This window comes from Mesoplodon bidens (genome assembly GCF_964165515.1).
Source record: "Mesoplodon bidens genome assembly, chromosome: 10".
NCBI lineage: Eukaryota > Metazoa > Chordata > Mammalia > Artiodactyla > Ziphiidae > Mesoplodon > Mesoplodon bidens.
In genome coordinates, this window is record NC_138172.1 from 7,707,054 (window position 1) to 7,726,701 (window position 19,648).

A 19,648-nucleotide genomic window follows, 5' to 3' on the forward strand; every position below is an offset into this window, starting at 1 on the left:
CCAGTCCTCACTGCCTGATCTTCTCAGAGCCCTGGGATTCCTCAGGGTCTGCCCGCCCACAGAACCAAGTCCTATCCCTCGCCGTCCTTAGCCTTTCTCACCGAGCCTCTCCGGGCTGATCCTCGCCGATCCTCGCCCTCCTCAGTCGGCCTCCCCTGAACCACCCCCTCACTGAGAATCGCGCCGGAACGCAGCTCCGGGCCCGCCGAGCCCCTGAGGTGTCTCCACGGCGTCTGGCTCCCGAGGATTCTGGAACCGCTACCCTCCAAGGGCTTGTCCCTGAGCCTCGACGCTGTAGGCTTAGGCTTCCTCACAGACTTCCTCGTCAGAGGCCTGCCTCCTCGGACTGTCCCGCCGGGCGCTGCCCGCTGGCTGCCACAGCTGCTCCCTCCGTCTAGGGCCTTCCTCCGCAGCACTCCCTCAGCCCCGCCCAACGGGGCCCAGAGAGGCCACAGGACCACCAAGTGTGTGGCCCCCGGGCAGCCCCGGTGCCAGGGTCGGCTACCTGGCCCAGCAGAGCTGTAACTTCTTACCTTCTGGAGAAGGACACAAAACGCAGGGACACAAGAACTGCCTCCTGGCGGTGATCCTTGGTTACTGTACCTGAGCCACCGTAAGGGACAGACTGGCAACGGCTTTATCTGTGTCCCTCTTGCCACAGTTCCTAGCAGCGGGGGCTGTGAGCCTGGCAGCGTCTCAGTTCCGGGCTTCAGGAGCCACAAGGCCCTGGGGCAGCTGCTTCCTGTGCGTGTCTCCTCTGCAGGCACGACAGCCCACAGGTGCCTAGTGCTTAGAGGGCATTTCCTCCAGTGAATGTTTAAATTGTAAGAGGAGGTGTCAGGGTGGGGAATGAAGAGTCCCTCTGCATTCCTGCTCAGTCCCCAGCTGAACAGGGGAAGAAGGGTCACACAGCTATAGTGACTCTGAAGCAGCACCCGGACCATCCAACTGGCAAAGGACTCGAAGCATCTGCAGTTCACGAAGGAATGGCCGCTGGACTCTTCCCGTCCAGCCGTTCGGCGTACTGGTTGCAGAGCCAGCTTGGGAGGCAGGCGCCTGTTAAATGCTAGCTCTGCGACTTCCCAGTTGTGGGAACTTAGGAAAGTTCCTTAATGTGTCTAAACCTTGGTGCCTTTGTGGAGATAACTACCCTGTCATTAGCTTTCCCCGTAGTTATTGCAAGGATTGTACAAAACTGTGTATGTAAAGGTGCTTCAGCACAGGGTCTACCACTCAGTGAAGGACATGGGGGAACGGGAGCTGTCATACTGGGTTAGCCAAAAAGTTCGTTTGGGTTTTTCCGTAAGATGTTACAGAAAAACACGAATGAACTTTTCGGCCAACCCAATAGTATCTTTGCTGTTGTCTGACAAGTGCAGCAGGCACAGCAGCCAGCAGCCACTTGGGCCCAATTATTCACCATCCCCGAGGAACACAGCCTTACTTTTGCCCTGGCAGAAGGCAAGAACCAAGAATTCCAAACAGACCATGTATTTTCTAAGAATCAATATATTTTCTTCCTTTGAAATAAATACAAACCAGTTTGAAAGGTGGGGGAATCTATGGGAAGGAGGGACGTGGGGACAGGCCCCAGTCTTTTTTTAGTACCAAATGACTCTGGCGCGACCCGGAAACGCAGTTACAAATGAGAATAATTTAAATTCTCCACTATTTACAGTATTTACAACAGCAGGGGAGGGGGGTCACCTAGTGCCCCTCTTCCGGGCTGGACAGACATCAATCTCACTGCTAGGCTGTGCAGATGCCAGCTCACCTCACCACCTCAGTGGCCTCAGGCCACTAGGCAGTTAGGGGTCCTCCTGGCACGAGTAGGCAGAGGTGGCTGGATGGCCTGTTTTACGCAGCGTCCTGACCTTGGCCCACCAACTTGCGCTGCAATGCCATGAGGTCTCCGGAGCTGTCTGGCCTGCGGGACGCCCCCCTCTCGTTGCGCAGAGCCCTCGTGGGCCCTTGGAGTGTCCTGTACAGTCCAGCTGCACTCAGGGCGGGAGGGACCTCCCCCACCCAGCTTCCCCTGAGACTGGCCCCAAGACCAGGAATGAGTCAGTGCAGAGGCCGGTGCCACTCCAGGACCGTGAGCAAAGGGGAGGAGAGACGCGGCAGGGCACTGTAGGCGGGGCTGTGCTGGACAGCATCAGTCACTATCGCTGGACTCACTGCTCTGCTCGCCCTGCACCTTGCTGCGGTGCTGCAGAGCCCTGTGGTAGGCGATCTGTACTGACTTGCGGATGTTGGATTTCCGGCCCTCCAGCATCTTCTCCTTGTCAAGGTCCTGGTTCACGCCCAGAGGAACCAGCTTAGTCCTGGGCAGCCACTGCCTGTAGGACGAGGTGAGAATCGAGTAAGTCATCTCTTATCTCTGGGGAAGCAACAGGCACCAGCCTTCCTCACTTGTTCATTCCTTCAAAAACTCCTCCTGAGTGCCCCACTCTGGGCCAGGCTCTGGTGGGAATTAAAGAAACCAAGAGATGCAGTCCCTGCTCTCCAGAAACCACTCACAGGCTAGTGATGAAAACAGCCCAGTCATCGGTCACAACGGGGTAATCATAGGGTATTTATGGGCACCAAAAGGAGCCTTGACCTACCCTGAAATAGGTACCATGTCCAGTGGGCTCCAGGCAGACTTAACTGACATTAAACATCCTCTGCAGACAATTCACAACCAGAGACTACATGTGTGACGGAACAGGGATTCAGAACCTGAATGATTATGCCTGCTTTATCCCCATCTTGTCACCATGGAGGCAGAGGTGGGAAAAGTAAGTCTAGAAGCCACCTTAGCCTGGGTGGGGAGCCACCCCCACATTTGTCACAGTCACTCACGGTCCTTTGATTTCTAGCTACAGCTGTCTGTCAGCTGCTGCCCGCTCAGTCTCTTAGACTCTTGGTCAGCACAACCCTTTTGCTCAAAGATCTAAGTCCCTCCCCCACTGATTTACGACAGCTCAGGCTGTCTGTTGCTGGAGTTCCCTGGCAGCCTGCCCGGATACCGAGGGTTGCATCTGTGGCTATGAGTCACATCAAATGCTCCCCTCCTCCCTTACCAGGTTCGCTTGTTGTCAAAGAAGAGGACGAGGTAGAGATGCTCTCGGGCTTCCTGGGTCATCTGTTCCCCAAGTTTCAGCACCTCCAGTGGGGGCACAGGGATGGGAACCCCATGGTGGAACATACCTTCCCGGGGCATCTTTGGATCAATGATCTAAGGGTGTAATAAGACCTTGGTTTAGTTCAGTCTCCTCCTTCCCAAGGCTTACCCTATCCAAGAATTTGGAGACTACATCTGAAGTGGGAACAGAAAAAGGTTATCACACTCCTAGGGCTGCAGTGCTCACCTGTGGCTTCTTCCCATGCTGAACTATTTCAGAGCCCAAGGGGCAAAGGGAAGAAAAAGGGAGAGATGGAGAAACTAACCAGGGAACTCTAAGTGTCTATCTGCCAAAGACTCCTTCCTGTGCTCTGCAGCTCAGCAGAGAGTAGGAAAAGTCTGCTACTTTTGAGTCTGTGTTCTGGGGTTGGAAGACAAGGAATATGACAAGAAAAGTGGAAGCCTACCAGAGCTGGGTATGATGGATACCCTCGGCATTTGGCCCACACCAGGTCCAGAGCATCCAGCGGGGAGTCCTCATCCTCTGACAGCCAGCCAGCTCCCCGGCCCAGACTCTTCCTTACCACTTCACAGGAATGGGAGAGAGGGGGCGGATCAGCAGTCCGGGGTCTGGCAAGGCCCTGACACTGGGCCCCCAGAACCCCTGGCTTTGGGCGGGCGTACTTACTGCTGTGGCCCACGCCGCGGCCAGTGCCCACGGAGTAGGCCTCGTTCTCAGTGCCTGAGGTATCTTCACTGCTGTCCTCTGGGAACGTGCCCCGAGAGAAGGAGGGCTTGCCCCGGCCTTGTTTTGAAGGCGTTGTGCTGTGGACAAAAGGGAAGCTCAACTCAAAGGAGGCGAAGAGTGGGGAATGGCATGGTGGGTATCCTCCCTTCTTTAAGCCCCTAGGATCTAAGATGTTTGGAAAGCAGACGCTACTTGAAGAATTTCAAACTCAAATGCCCTCAGGGACTTGGGGGTGGTCTGACTGAAGTGGGCTGGATATAGCAGTAGCAATGAATGCATGCGCCCATCTTAAGTCAACAGTGGCCAGAATTGCCAGTCTGATTTTTTTTTTTTTTTTTTGCGGTACGCGGGCCTCTCACTGTTGTGGCCTCCCGTTGCAGAGCACAGGCTCCGGACGCGCAGGCTCAGCGGCCATGGCTCACGGCCCCAGCCGCTCCACGGCACGTGGGATCTTCCCGGACCAGGGCACGAACCCATATCCCCTGCCTTGGCAGGCGGACTCTCAACCACTGCGCCACCAGGGAAGCCCGCCAGTCTGGCTTTTAAAGAGACTATAGAAACTGGGAATTTTATATGGCATTTCCGAATCTTTTTTTTAATACTATGCTGGCCAAACAAAATGTCTGCAGGCCAAATCCAGCCCACAAGGAACCAGTTTATGCCCTCTGTTCTAAACCATCAGCTTAACACAGGGTGGGCCCCTCTGTTTCATTATGGTGACAGTCTCATCTAGTCCATTTATTTTGCAGAGAACCTTTGGTTTGAGCCATCTTAATCTAGGCTAAGATGGCTGCCACCCCACTCCCCATAGGGAAATCTGGAAGGCCATCCCGGAGGTGGGTCTTGATCCGGAGGACTGGTACCTGGTCCGGTCTGAGGCAGCGCTGCTGCTGCTACTGCTGCTGGACTCAGAGTCCGAGCTGCTCCGAGGAAGGCTGCAGTCATTACGATATACCAAGAAACTCTTCTTTACTGGCTGGTTTCCACCGCTGAAGCCGTTGGCTGGTAAGTCTTGGTTGGAGGGAGGGGGGAAGGGAAGGAATCAGTCAGGAAGATGTAGATCAGAGATCTACTGGGGGTAAGTGGGACTTAGAGCTTGGCTTTCACTTCTGTGCTGGAAAACTCCTCCGACCTTGGCCAGCAGAGCTAGCTCTGGGCAGTGTCCACCACAGCTGGCCACAGCTCTGCCCCACCCCTTGCACTTCCCTTGGCAGTTACTGGCCTTAGGACACAAATGGCTTAAAGGAGATTCCCCAAGGAGGATAAGAAGAGAAAAGGTGAAGTGATACAATGGAGTGCGGGGGGGTGGGGGGTGGGCCCTGGATGGGAACCTAGCTGGGTCAGCATCTCTGGGCTTCAGTTCCCCGTCTGTAAAATGAGGGAATTGAGTTAAAGGATTCCTAAGGGCCCTTCTAGCTCTGATATATTATGGGCAAATGAAGGGGTAGGTGGGAGTTATATTGGGAAGGATGGCAGCTTTGCTCACTCTACTGGGGGGCCGGGTGATGGTGACGCTCACCCATTGGGGGGTCTTCTGTGGATTTATCACTGTCGCTGTCTGAACTCGAACTGGGCCGAGGGCTCCTACCCCGCTTGCGCTGACGCAGGGAGCCCATGATGGGGAGCTGGGGGGGCCCCACAGGACTGCCTCCGTGGCTGGGGGTCATCTGGCTCTCCCGGTTTTTGGGGGGCCGGCCCGGCCTCTTGGGCGGTCCAGCTGTCTTCGGGTTCTTTTTGGAGAACAGAACTGAGGTTCTCCTGCCCACCTCATGTGCGGGGGTTGAGGACATGTTGGGACCCAGGCCTGGAGCAGAGAAAGAGAGAAGGAGAGTCGGTGAGGGGCCTGATGTGGGAAGGGCAGACGTCCAGGGTAGGCCCTGGGTATATAGGACCATAACTCCAGCTAGAGTAGGGGAGATAACTTGGGGGGCATGGAGTTGGGAACATTGACTCTTATACAAATAGCCAGAGAGGCAGCTGAGAGGCCCTTGACTGGGGAATGAGGGAGAAAGTGCAGCTGGCTGTGCATGAGGGACCTCTGCCTGGGTTATGGCAGGCACCGAGTGTGTGCTGCAGAGTCAAAGTCTGGCTGGCCTCGGGGTCCACCATGCTGCGGGGTTCAGACCTTTGCTTGTCTCCTGGCTGCTGCTCTCCTCGGCGGCACTGTCTGTCTGCCCGTCCTTGTCACAGGCTGCCGGGTGGGGTGTCAGGCTGCCCCGGCTGGAGGGGCCATGCCGCTCAGGCCCATCCCGCCCAGTTTCCCGCTGGTTGGCCAGCTTGCGCCGCAGGGCCGTCATCTCTTTCTTGATCATCTTTGCACGCCGTGAGCGGCCCACGCTCTGCTTACTGGCATTCACCTCATCCAGCCGCTCGAGCAACAGCTTCAGCTGCTCTTCCACTGGCAAGTGCTTCTGGTTCTCCAGCAGGACCAGCCGCTCCTCCTCGGCTGCCAGGGGTGGGAACAGGGAGGAAAGGGTCAGACTCAGGGCAGTCCTCTGGGCCCCGTGAACCTGGGCAGGCAACAAGAAACCCACTCTTCTCCCCCTCCGCTTCTCACCAGGAACAGCTGTAAAACAGTAGCACCGAGATGTGGAATGGCAGGGATTGCTACCCATTCACCCAATCTGGCTTCTTAGAGAGCACTCCTGGGGATAGCCTGCCACTGCTCAGCCTAGCTGCTTCCTGCCTACACTGCCTGCTCCCAGGAGGGGACTTTGGAAAGCTGTTCATCCCTGGCATCGGCCTCTATGTGGAGGTGTGACTTATCACCCACCATCTTCGGTGTGGTGTGAGGCCTCGTCTCCAGCCAGGCTGTGGGGGATATGCATGCCCGTCTCAAAGTCAATGCCCATTTTTTCTGCCTGGCGCCGGGCCTGGCGGAGCACAGCACCACCCTGCTCACGGAGCCGCACTGCTGCCCGGTAGAAGATGGTGTCCTTGGCATTATACTTGAGGCAGTTGCTGACGATGAGGTTGAAGTCCTCCTCAAAATCATCAAAGTTCAGGTAGCGGTAAGCCTCCAAGTTCTGCTTCATGGTGAAAAAGTCCATAGGCTTTTTGATGTGGTCTAGGTAGTCAGGTACCTGGGAGAACACGGTAGGTGTAGCTAAGTGGAGATACGTTCCGCATTCCCCCTGAGCCCCTGTTCCTAACAACCTCCCTTGAAATGCATCCAGCAACCTCCTCCCACCACAGTTAGAGGCAGGCATACAGCACAGGGGAAAAGAAAGCCGGATTCTAGTCTTGACTTTACTAGTCACAAGCTGTGTGACCTTGGCAAGCCTCTTAACCTCACTGGGCCTTCTTTTCCTCACCTAGAAAACAGTAATGAAATTACAGCCAAATCTACCTCCTAGAGCCATAGGAGGCTTTAGTGAGAAAACGACTAGGGGGATCCTCTGGAAGTAACGCCACCTTGCGTTCCTATAGCCCTTTTTAATCATCATTAAGACGTATAAGGAGGCTGTTGCCTCAGGCCTCTCAGTTTATACCTTTTAGAGAGAAGAGTCTGCCAGTCAGGACCTAGGGCTTCAGAGATGGTCCTTTAGGTGCTGAGCCTTCTAAATTCTCCGTTCTAGGGTTCAGCACCCGGAAAGTGTCTTCCTGCCCTGGGATAATTCATTTGGCAGACTCAGTCCCTGCCTCTGGGGAAGGAGTGCAGATTGCCTCCCATTCTGGGCCCTTGGGATATGACAGGGACAAGACAGAGTCCAGGTGATGCATGTGGCTCCAGTTCATCCTGGAGCCCCAGAGCCACCAGCCCCTCTCTTCAAGGTCCCCTCCTAGTCCCTGGCCCAGACCTGCAGCGGGGGTCCATCTGGGAGAGGAACAGAAAGAAGGTGGAGTGAGGGGAAGGGATTCTTACTTCGTCCAATTCGGTTACCTCAGACAGAGGGACCGGCTCGCTGAAGATGTTGCCTGTGTCCTTCTCTTGGAGCTGCTCCAGGGTTTTTCGGAGGAGGATGAGGAAAGGGGTCAGCTGCATCTCCATGGCAATCTGCTGGACCTTGATCTGACACACATAAAGGCCCAGTCAGCCAGGCCTAGGCCAGTCCCTTGGCAGAGAGGTCTGAGGAGATGGTTGTAGCTGGTATGGGAACTCGCCTTCCTTCCCACCCCACACAGCTCGGTGTACTTGACTCCTCTGGACTTTCCCTTCCTTGAGCTCCCAGCACCAGCTACCTGCATCAAATAATTTAGGATTCCGTTCATACTCTCCTGTGACATTCTGCTTCCGGTGGGCCTGAGAGCAAACTGAGCTCAGGAGACCTGACTCCCACATCAGCCCTGTTGCTTCCTGGACAGGTGGCACATACTTGTCCGTGTTTTCTGTTTTCCTGGGTCTGTTTTCTCTACTGTAAAAAAGAGTTGGCCCAGGAGCACTCACCGTCTCCCTTTTGAGTTTCTCCCGCTTGCGGATCAGCTCCACCAGCAGCCGGGCTCGCTCCAGGTCATGCCGAAGCCGCTGCCAGGACTTGAGCTGTTCTTTGAGGGCCCAGTTCTTGTCCTCAGAATCTCTCTGAAGAGGCAAAAAAGGGATCAGGAAATGATGAGAGAGCCAGAGGAGACGAGGGCCCAGGAAACTTGGGTCAAGGGCAGGTAAAGCCAAAGGAGGGAGCACAGTGATTTACTGGTAGGCTCACTAACTAACTGAAGTGGAAGCTGCTCAACCCACGTGTCCCCTAGGCCCAGCACAGAGTCAGTGCTCAGTATATGCTTGCTGTGAATGAACAGATGAACACATAGGAAAAATGCATTAAAAATAATCTGTAATGGGGCTTCCCTGGTGGCGCAGTGGTTGAGAGTCTGCCTGCCGATGCAGGGGACGTGGGTTCGTGCCCCGGTCCGGGAAGATCCCACATGCTGCGGAGTGGCTGGGCCCGTGAGCCATGGCCGCTGAACCTGCCGATCTGGAGCCTGTGCTCCACAACGGGAGAGGCCACAACAGTGAGAGGCCCGTGTACCGCAAAAAAAAAAAAAAAAAAAAAAAAAAAATTCTGTAAGGATTTCATCCTGAGCTTGCTTTGAGGCCTAGTTTAAAGGAGGAAATAGCCCAAGCCCTCAGACACTGGAGACTACAGTCACAAATCTCTGTCCTTGGGGACTTCCCTGGCGGCCCAGTGGTTAAGACTCTGCGCTTCCAAGGCAGGGGGTGCAGGTTCGATCCCTGGTTGGGGAACTAAGATCCCACATGCCGGGTGGTATGGCCAAAAAAAAAATCTCTGTCCTCGTCCCCCTGGCACTAGTTCCTAGAGCCCGCAGGGAATCTGACACAGTACCCCAACTTGGTCACAGTTCCTCTGAGACTGCAGGTGTGTCTGCAGGCGACGCAGCAGTGGGACCCCATTCCGTGACTGCCTCTTTAGCGTCCAGTAGCTGTGCAGCCTCTGCATGAACTGGCTCTTCCTTTGGATGGTCAGGCGGTTAGTGATTTTACTGAGCCTGGGAAGCAGGAGAGCAAAGAGAAAAACCTCTTGGGCCCTGATTTTCTTAAGCAGAACAGTGGTCTCTGGCTAATGAGAGTTTCTGAGTGGGGCTAAATAGGGAATAAATCTATTGTCAAAAAGGCCTAGGGGCTTCCCTGGTGGCGCAGTGGTTGAGAGTCCGCCTGCTGATGCAGGGGACACGGGTTCGTGCCCCAGTCCAGGAAGATCCCACATGCTGAGGAGCGGCTGGGCCCGTGAGCCATGGCCGCTGAGCCTGCGCGTCCGGAGCCAGTGCTCCGCAACGGGAGAGGCCACAACAGTGAGAGGCCCGCGTATCGCAAAAAAAAAAAAGGCCTATGACACTGGGCTAAGGCAAAGAAGAGCAAAGAGAGCTGTCAATGGCAACTCAGCAGACAGGAAGCCAAGCTCCCAGCTCTAAGCCATATCCATAATTCTGTTCACCAGTGGGTCAGGGAGCCTGGCCCCTAAGACTGCTCTTGTCACTGCAGCCCAGAGTACTATTTGACCCTGGGATGCTCAACTCAGACTGAGCCTGGGAAGGTTTTAAGATGAAGTACTGTTGTACAGCAGTAAACTATAGGAAACCGACTAGATCGCACGAGAGAGAGTAAAAACTAACTGACGACTGCAGCCCTCATTTGGACTTATCTGTGGCAGCAACCATGTCACAACTCCTTGAGCGTATCCTTCCCCCTTCTTCATTCCATTCTCCCTTCAGAGTCAGACCATTTCTTCCACTGTGGCCGGTAGCTATTCCATCCTCTTTCTTCCTAACTTAAACCACCTCATCAAAATGGAAGGCAGTTTAAAACACGTTAGGTCTGCCAGATAAAAGCTGAAGTTTCTGGTTCATAATGTAAAAGCCAGGTGAACTGCTAGAGCTCATCTCTTTTGATATTTAAAAAAAACAAAAACAAAAACAAAACCCCCAAAACTTCTATGTAGCTCCTGATAGGAAGAAGATACCCCAACCCTGTCACTCCACTCAGAGGGCTGTCAGTCTCCAACAGGGCTTCTTCCCTCAACAGCCTGTCCACCTGCTCCCCTCATACCTGTGTGGTGGGATGCAGGGCACAGACACCACAGGTGCTGCTGCCCGTTTCTCTGCCAAGATCTTCCGCGCCTTCTTCATCTTGATCCGGGACTTGGCCTTGGCCTTCTTGACCTTCTCTGAGCTCCAGCTCTTACCCTCCTCCTCTTCCTCCTCCTCCTCCTCCTCCCCCTCGCTGTGGGACAGGGCAGGCAGGCGGCGTGCTGAACCTGGAGGTGTATGGATGTCGCAGTAGGCAGTCTTGCGGACGCTGAAGGAGGTGCCATTGGCACCCGTCTCCCGCACAGGCTCCATCTTCATGTAAAGGCCGGCCTGCTGGGCACATGTCACATGGAAGGCTGTGTAGCAGTTGGCCTTGTGGCACTGGATGCAGGCCCCTGAGCCCCGCTGTTTGCAAATGTAGCAGGTCAGCTTCCAGCGAGCTGGCGGGATATGCTCGATGCTGTCGATAGGCTCCAGGAAGACCGTGTTGGCGAAGCAGACCTCAGGGATCCAGAGGGCACACACCACATGGGCCCAGCGCCCATCATCTGTCTGCTTGAAGGCACCACCCTTGTTGGGGCACAGGGCACAGTCCACAGCACGGGAGGGTGACTGTAGGCAGCGGCGGCACAGCCACTGGCCTTCAGGGATGTAGGGGACACCGTAGCACTCCTGGTGCACAGCCAGGTTGCACATGTCACAGAAGAGGATGACATTGCTGTTCTGGCACTCACCATCATTGCAGATACAGCACACGGCATCCTCATCCACTAGCGCATTGGGGTCGCCTTTATTGTGGCTCTCAAAGTAGGATTCTTTCTCCAGCCGGTCCATTAAGTACTCAAAGATTTCCTGCGGAATGGGACTCACACCCTCCGTCTTCCGCCGCTCGTTCATGATATCCAGCCAGATGTAGTCCTCCTCATCCATGTCATACTCTACTTCCTCATCCAGCTCTTCCGCCGACTTCTCGATGTACCTGCAGTGCACACAGGCAGCTCAGCACCAGAAGGTTGAGATTTCCCTCCCTTAAAGACCATGGGTTACATCTGCCAAGCACTCACCCTATTCCAGGCCTGTGCCTTTACATCTGTGTTGTCTCATTCTATCCTCCCCTTTACCCCAGGCACTCCAAGTCCTATATCATTCTTATTTTGCAGAAAAGGAAACCTTACATTTGGGGGGATTAATTCACCTGCCCTGGCCCTCTTGTGAGAAAGTGGCGGAGCTGGGATATGAACCCAACCATGCCGATTTCAAAGCTCATGTCCTAGCTGCTACACTGCCTCCTCTGAGGTGCGGAGGCTCAGCCAGACTCCTGAAGGATGGGGCGGCTAGGACCCATTACGGGGGTGGTCCGGGTGATGGTACAAGGAGTCAGCGGAAGGAAGGTCCTCAGTTTTCATTTGCAAATCATACATAAGTTGTTTTAGCACCAACTGGCTATGTCCTGAATGCAGCTGCTGTAGGTCTTCTGTTAGCTGGTGCCAGCATCAGCTCAGGGCTCCCTCAAACTCTAGGTACTCTTTGCTCTCTGCATAGCCTTGGGAAATAACAGTCAGAAGAGCTAAGATTTACTGAGCATTTACCATAAGCTAGGCATTGTGCTAAGTTACGACATTTAGTTTCCCCGTAGCCATAGGGTCCATGTTTTTACTGCCCTCACTTTATAGATGAGGAAACTGGAAGCTCTGAGAAGTTAATTCACTGCCCAACACAGAGTTCACACCACCAGGAAGTGGCAGAGTGAGGATTCAAACTCCTCTTCACAGCACTCAGTGGGCCAGCAGGACTGCGGCTAAGGATCGCTCCAGGTGGCTGGGACACAAAGCAGGCTCCCCACACCCTTGCCATGCACACTCTAGGTGGCCTGACCCTGGTGTTGTAAAGCTACAGGGAGCTACAACGGAAAGAACAGGGCTTTGCCCTCTAACAAACCTGGACTTACATCCTGGCTCTGTTACTTTGTGGCATTCAGGACATCACTGCCCTTTTCTGAACCTCAGTTTTATTTTTATTTATTTATTTTTTTTGCGGTACGCGGGCCTCTCACTGTTGTGGCCTCTCCCGTTGCGGAGCACAGGCTCCAGACGCGCAGGCTCAGCGGCCATGGCTCACGGGCCCAGCCGCTCCGCGGCATGTGGGATCCTCCCAGACCGGGGCACGAACCCGAGTCCCCTGCATCGGCGGGCGGACTCTCAACCGCTGCGCCACCAGGGAAGCCCTGAACCTCAGTTGTACTGAGGACAGAATGAGGATACTATACTACTACTTCCTCCCAAAGACGTCAGGATTAAATGGAATTACAGAAACAAATGGGCTAAATCAAGTGGCACACGGCAGGCCCCAGATAAATGTGAGTTCCCATGCCTCCCCTCTCCTCTCCACAGGGAAATGTGGCTCTGGGGGCTAGAGCAGGCCAGGCAAGCATAGGTTCCGGAGCCATGCTGTGGATGACAGCAGGCGAGTGAGCTGATCTCTCTGGGCCTTGCTTTCCACATCTGTAGAATGGTGATGCTAACTTGAACCTATTTCATACAGCTGTTGTGAACATTAAATGAGTTACTACAGGTAAAGGGCTTAGAACAGTAGCTGGCATGGAGCAAGCACTCAATAAATGTTAGCTTTATTATTAGTTTTCGTATAGATCTGCCCCACCCTGTCTTGCGTGTTAACTGTTTTTGTGTCTTAACTCCTCCACTATTAGATAGAGGCAAGAACCATGCCTGAGTCACCACACAGAAATAGGTGCTCAGTGTTGTTCCTTTGAAAGACACTTAGGGGGTGGAAGGGAGGACAGACTAAAATACCGTGTCTATCAGAAGCAACTTCTTCCTTAGCCCTTTACCTCTTCCCCAAGGTGAAGGCAATGTCCTCATCCTTGAAAAAGGGTGTGGCTCAGGGCTAGTGTGAAACATCTGGTCCCTTCCAGGCCTTGGCACCAGCTCTCCTTTTCTCTGCCACGACACACGTGACATTATGTGATGGTGCATAACACACTCCCACCGTGCACCAGGATTACAGGCGTGGCGCAGATAAGGTAGGCTGCATGTCACGTACAATTCCTGACACAACAGCTGACACTCCACCCTCTCTCCCCCTCAAGAAAGCATACCAGATGTGAGCAAGAGCAAGTGGTCTTATTACAGAGATGACCTCAAATCTTCTTACATTTATATAAAAAGTAAATCATTTCCAGAACGGGCAGTTCTGCTAACAGTAGTAACAAATTACATGCAACACACCTCCCAACTGATTGCAGTGCACCAGCTGAGAGCTGCTGCCTGGAGAACAGATCTGATCCCCCGGAGGAAAGAGTGAATCTGAGTGGAGGGATGAAGAAAAGGAGCGTAGGAGCTGGGCTGGGCTGCCTACTGGAGCTAAGAGCACTGAAGAGCCATTAGGAGAGAGGGCAGGCCCAGAGAGGGGTCTGTGTGTTGGGCGGTGGGCATGGCAGGCAGTACTAACAGACAAGAGAGACAGTGGAAAGCCAGAGGGAAATGCAGCTGGGCTGAACAGATGGAAGGATGGAAGAGAGGAAGAAGAGACTGGCTAGCATGTGAACAGTGGTGAGAGGAGAGTGACACACTGGGCCAAATTACTTGAGTTCCCAAAGATTTGCTTTTAAAAAACTGAGATTTAGGGCTTCCCTGGTGGCACAGTGGTTGAGAGTCCACCTGCCGATGCAGGGGACACGGGTTCGTGCCCCGGTCCGGGAAGATCCCACATGCCGCGGAGCGGCTGGGCCCGTGAGCCATGGCCGCTGAGCCTGCGCGTCCGGAGCCTGTGCTCCGCAACGGGAGAGGCCACAACAGTGAGAGGCCCGCGTACCGCAAAAAAAAACAGAACAAAAAAACCCACTGAGATTTAGTATAACATCACATGGGTTTCCCTGCTGGTAAAAACTACCTTTCATATAAAAACCTCTACAACAAGTCCTTGTCAGAGATCGGGCTTTCTGATTAGCTGATACCAAAGATGGCTCCTTAACTAACTCACCCAAATGCCCTCTTTGACTTGGATGCCAAGGCTCTAAGAAGTTGTACACTTGGCTTTTATTCCATCCTTCAGCTGGGGTTTCTGTACGTAATTCCACCACCACACTTCCCCGCTCCTTCATTTTCTACCTCAAGTTAAAGGAATTTAGCCTCATGCCTGCGACTTTTTAAAAATATTAATTAATTAATTAATTAACTTATTTTTGGCTGCACTGGGTCTTTGTTGCTGCACGCGGGCTTCTCACTGTGGTGGCCCCTCCTGTCGCGGAGCATGAGCTCCAGGCACACAGGCCTCAGCAGTCGTGGCTCACAGGCTCTGGAGCGCGGGCTCAGTAGTTGTGGCGCACGGGCTTAGTTGCTCCACGGCATGTGGGATCTTCCCGGATCAGCGCTCGAACCCGTGTCCCCTGCACTGGCAGGTGGATTCCCAACCACTGCATCACCAGGGAAGCCCTATGCCTGTGACTTTATTAGGAGCCACTGTGACTAATTTTTGGAAGGAAGTGGGGTGCTAAGAAACAGTTAAATGAAACAAATAAAAGGGTCATTGGAGGAGTACAAAACATAGGCGATGAAAATACTGCTTACGCAGGCTAAAGGACGGGTGACAACAACAGAACAAGTAATGGGAAAATTACTTCTTTAGATTTACAAAGTGATTTTATAACCTTATGAAATCATTGTCCCTAGTCTTGTACCTTTAGGCTAGCAGAGGAATATTATACCTACTCTGCACATGGGGTCACTGCAACACCAAAAGCTGGATGCCTCTCCCAGGATCACAGAGTGATGGAGCAGAAAGAGTCAGGAACAAAAAATGGGACCTTTTGATACTGTGGAAATAGTGCAGCTTTGGAGTCAGAGGAACCTGGGTTTGTCAGCTGCCTACTGACGTGGTGTGACTTCTCGGAAGTCTGGTCCTTTTTCTGGACCGTGGTTTCCTCATCTGTGAAATCGGGACAATACCTACCTGAGTGAGTTGTGAGCATAAAATAATGGAATGCCTATAAAGCACCCGGTGCAGGGCCTGGCATGTGGCAGTGTAGGGGACGTGCCATCATCATTAGCTGGGGCACTTTTCTGCCTTGGCAGGACCAGTGTGCTTCTGCTATGCTTTACCCCTGCCACTTCCCATCACCTGTCATTGACTCCTGAGCCCCGCTTGACCAGTTTTCCAGAGTTGGGAGGTGGAGGCGGCCTTACCGGTAATAGGAAGTTGGCCGGGGCGGGGCATCAGGGGTATCCTGCTCCAACTCCCGGTATACCACCTCTGGCAGCTTGGGAGTGGTGCTTGCAGAAGCACTGTGGTGATGGTGATGGTTGGAGTCCTTGCGCTTCTCCTTGTTCTTATGCTTGCCTGACTTGGGAGTAGCAGCCGGTGTCTCAGTGTTCTCCTTATTGCTGCCGTTCTCAGGGGCCTCCTCAGGGGCCTCCTCATCTTCTGACACCACATCCAGGTTGTCAAAGATGCTGATGCGGTGGACGCGGCCGTGCAGGTCCACCTCCACCATGCGCTGGGCCTGTGCGTAACTCATCACCTCACGGCTGGGCGACTGGGACACCTCTGAGGGGGTGGGCGACTGCTTGTTGGCTGGGCGTGACTGGCGCCCCTTCTTCTTGTGCTTCCGGAGTGGAGTCTGCTGTGGGGGCGGTGGGTTGTCATGGTCATAGTGGTACAGGTGGTACTCAATACCACTGTAACTCTTGTAGACCTTGCGGCAGGTCTCCACGGGGCACTCGTACGGTGGCTTAGTTGCCCGCAAGTTGTGGCAGAAAGTCTTCACGTCGAAGTCCACCCCCATGCTGTCACATCTAGAATGCACAGACCAGTTAGCAGAGGCCCAGGGAGGAGCTCCTGGCCACCCACGCCCCTCTCTACAGCCCTCCCTCCCCCCAAGGGTCCCGGCCAGCCAACCTCCACAGCAGCTCCAAATGCCCCCTCCTCTACAACACGGCCATAGTCTCGGTCTTATCACCTCTTGCCTGATCATCCTGCCCTAGGTCTCAGTTCTTCTAGCCTAACCGCACACAATGTGTCCAGAACGATCTCTCTACCAAGTAGAAATGACCATGTTAGTCTCTTGATTAAAAGCATCCTGATGTGTGTGCCCCACTGACTTCAGGATAATATCCAAATTCCTTATGATGATATCCAAGGTGCTCCTTTCACTGTCTGGCCTTAGTCCTCCTTTCTAGGTTCTTCTTTTCACCAGTTACAGCTGTATTTCTGTCTAACCAGGGCAACCTGCCAGCCCCTGAATGCTACAACCTCTCGTTCCTGCAAGGTGATCTCTCGTTAGGATGCCTTCCATCCTCCCTGATTAGTGAGCTCCTACTCATTCTTCAAAACACGGCTCGAATGGCACTCCTGTTATGCTTCTTTGTCTCTCCCGTGGAGAGCTGTGTTTCCACAGCATTTCATCCTCACCTCCACCACGGCATTCACCACACTGGACGTTCTCTGTCTCCTCCCATTAGACTGGGAGCTGTGCAGTGCAGACACCAGAGCCTGTCCACCTCTGTATCCCCAGCACCTGGCATGTAGTGTTGTTTTGGCCAATGAATAAATAATCTGTTGGATGAATAGCTAAATGAGGGGATCACCAGTTCTGGAGCTGAGATGGATGAAGGCTAGTGTCAGCCCATGCAGAAGCTTGAACAGGTAGCCAATGATTTGGTCCTGGACTCCAGCAGAAATCACTGGGTTACAGAAAGAATTAGTTCATTTCTGAGGCCTTTACGGTAAGCCTATGCCCTGGCCCTGGGAGTGGCACCAGGCCCTAAGGGTACAAACAGGAACATGACAATCCAGGCGCGCGCAGCTCCGTGCTAGTCCTCAGAGCCCTCCCTTCCTCCTCTCCAGTGTTCCTGGGTGAGTGGAGACAGCAGATGGCACCAGCCCCCAGGAAGTCCAGTTTGGTCAGAGAGACTGCCCCAATTTCTCCAGGCCTAGCTGAGTGCAACAATTTAACTGTGGTCTTGGCACCATTCCAAGCAAAGCCACCCTGAGCTCCCTGATTAATAACGGTCCTTGCTGGCTCCTCTCCGGCCACTTAACCAAGCTAGTGAGCTGCTCCAGTCTCTCTGTCAAAGCCCCAGATTGTCATATCAGTAAAACTACTCCTTAAACTCGCCCCTACTTCCTACCTGCACCTGTCTTTAAACAAACCAATCAGAAGCACAAACAAACTCTCCTCTTTCTATGATGAGTCCCTGGTGAACGCTGCAGCTCTGCGGCCCCGGCTCCCTAATCAGCACAGAAACCCCCAGCAAACGTCCCGCTGGGACTCAGAAACAGAAGCACTGAGGAGAGACAAGGCAACTTAGACCCGAAAGCCCGTGGGGAGGGCCCCAGCCCAGGGGTATGGCGGCGGCATCTGCCCCAGGCGCTCAGAGGGCTGGAGGAAGTAGGGGCGGAGGCCAGAGGGATTAGGCCGGGCCCGGGCGGTGCCCGCAGCCCTCTCCCGGATGCGGCTACGTTTCCCCTTTGTCGAAATGTAAAAAGTTAAACAAGGCTCTCCTCCTGCCATTGGCCCAGGCAGCCCCAGGCAACCCCGAAGGATACACTGTTGCCCGGGATGCAGGCTGTGAGCGAATGCACTGTCAGTTCTCCGGGCTGGAGTGGCCCGAGGGTACTCGGGCTGGGCAGCTCAGTGCGCGCCCCACGAAAGTAGCCTACCCCTTCCCGGCTGGCCGCTCCCGCCCTGGTCCCTGGCCCGCACTCACCGGCCACCTCGAGTCCGGGCTCATTGCCGAGGGCGCCCGCCGGGGCTCCGACCCCACTAGGGGAGGCCGGCGGGGAAAGACGGGCCGGGGATGGGGAGCCCCAATTCCGGAGACTGCAGACCTCGCCACCCCGACCCCCTGCCGCCCCACGCTCTGGCCCGGCTCCCTGGGATTCCCGCGCTGACCCCTGCCGCTCCCAGTCCCGCCGGCGCCCCGGTCTCTCGACTGCGGCGGCCGCCGCCCCTTAAGAAAGCCCCTCGGTTGCCCGGTCTCGGGACCCAGCACCGCCGGAACAATGGAGGCTCCCGGAGGCAGCGCGGGGACGGCAGCGGCGGAGACGGTGGCGGCAAAGGCAGTGGCAGCGGCGGCGGCAGCAGCGGCGGCGACGGCGTCTGCGCAGGGTAAACGCGACGCCGCAACGCTGCCGAGCTGCACTTTCGCCACAGATCCCCGCCCGCCCGCTGAGGCTCGAGAAGCCATTCTCTGGGATTCGGAAGGGCCCCTGGACACCCTACATGGCTTTTCTAGCACCTCCATCTTAGAGTTGAGTTTCTGGAGATTGAATTTGCGGTATTCGGGGTCCGGAGTGGTGGGGCCGTTTGTAGCGAATCTGCGGCCACGTACTGTGAGCGCGGACTGGGCGTGAGGAGCCCGCCCTTCTCCCTTCCCCCTCTGCCTCTCTCCCCGCTCCTCCCTCCCTCCCTCCTGCTGGCGCCGCGGCTGCGGTAGGGACCTGGCCTTGGTCTCGGAGGAAGGCGGCGAGGCGGGGCGGGAGCCATGGGGCGGGACTGGGGGCAGGGCCAAGAGCAAGAGGGACGCGGACTGGAGCCTAAGGGGGACCCGGAGTTATAGGTAGGGGCGGGGCGGGGCTGGAAGAGAATAAACCAGTCTGCGGGGCAGGGTTTGCGGAGAGTGGGCGGGGCTATCTGTAAAGCAGAACCCCAGTAAGGAGAACAGGGGCTGAACGGGGGGTGAAGCGTGGGACTAAACAGAAAAGTGGGCCTCAGAAAAGAAAGGGCGGGGCTTTGGGTGGGCCTGGAACTTGGAGATGGGAGAAAGGATATAGCTGGGAAAAACGATGCGAGGCTGAAGGTAAAGGGTGGGGCTTGGAAAAGGTAAAGGGGCAGGGCTGGAGAAAAAGGGGTGAATCTGAAAGTAGCGGCCTGATTGGGGGTGGTGCAGAAGGCTGGTGGGGCGTGAAAGGGGTTGTGTAAGGTAAAATGAGATTCAGATGCTGGAACCCTGTAGGTAGGCGGGGAAATGCTTCATGGCTACGGGTTGCCGGTTGGAAGATAGTGTCAAAACAGAGCTGCTTTTCATGTGACTGGGCCGCTTAGTGGCCATGTGAACTTGGGCAAGTCGGTAAATTCTTCCTCCCTCATATCGTTAAATTCTTCCTCACCTACCTTTACTAATTTGTAAAGCTGAGCTCGACAACTCTGTTGTCAGTTCTTGGGGGCTTCGGAGAACTTGGGGGCCAGGAAGAGTCCACTTGTTAAACAATACTTGTTGCTGAGCCTGTCCAGTTTTGCCATCAACGGGGAGCGTGAAAGATTCTGCCAGGGTTCTGGGGCAAAGCCCAAAGCATCT

General features: G+C 54.8%; 1 protein-coding gene across 6 annotated transcripts; it reads right to left on the bottom strand.

Annotated features, from left to right (window-relative positions):
* Positions 1-1,491: 1,491 nt before the first annotated feature.
* Positions 1,492-18,446, bottom strand: BRPF1 (bromodomain and PHD finger containing 1). 6 transcript variants are annotated; one of them, XM_081244999.1, is made up of 14 exons: positions 18,059-18,446; positions 15,536-16,144; positions 10,354-11,313; positions 9,134-9,296; positions 8,242-8,373; positions 7,738-7,866; positions 6,628-6,937; positions 5,980-6,300; positions 5,374-5,658; positions 4,718-4,865; positions 3,795-3,931; positions 3,574-3,692; positions 3,066-3,220; positions 1,492-2,339 (listed from the first exon to the last, which is right to left on the bottom strand). In XM_081244999.1, exons 2-14 carry the CDS (start codon positions 16,132-16,134, stop codon positions 2,156-2,158), a joined length of 3,642 nt encoding a protein of 1,213 aa, XP_081101125.1. In that variant the 5' UTR covers positions 16,135-16,144; positions 18,059-18,446; the 3' UTR covers positions 1,492-2,155. The 6 variants fall into 6 exon arrangements, with proteins under 6 accessions (XP_081101125.1, XP_081101124.1, XP_081101123.1 ...); XM_081244998.1 differs by having other exon boundaries at positions 7,720-7,866; XM_081245000.1 differs by lacking the exon at positions 1,492-2,339 and adding an exon at positions 2,370-2,463 and having other exon boundaries at positions 7,720-7,866.
* Positions 18,447-19,648: the final 1,202 nt, after the last annotated feature.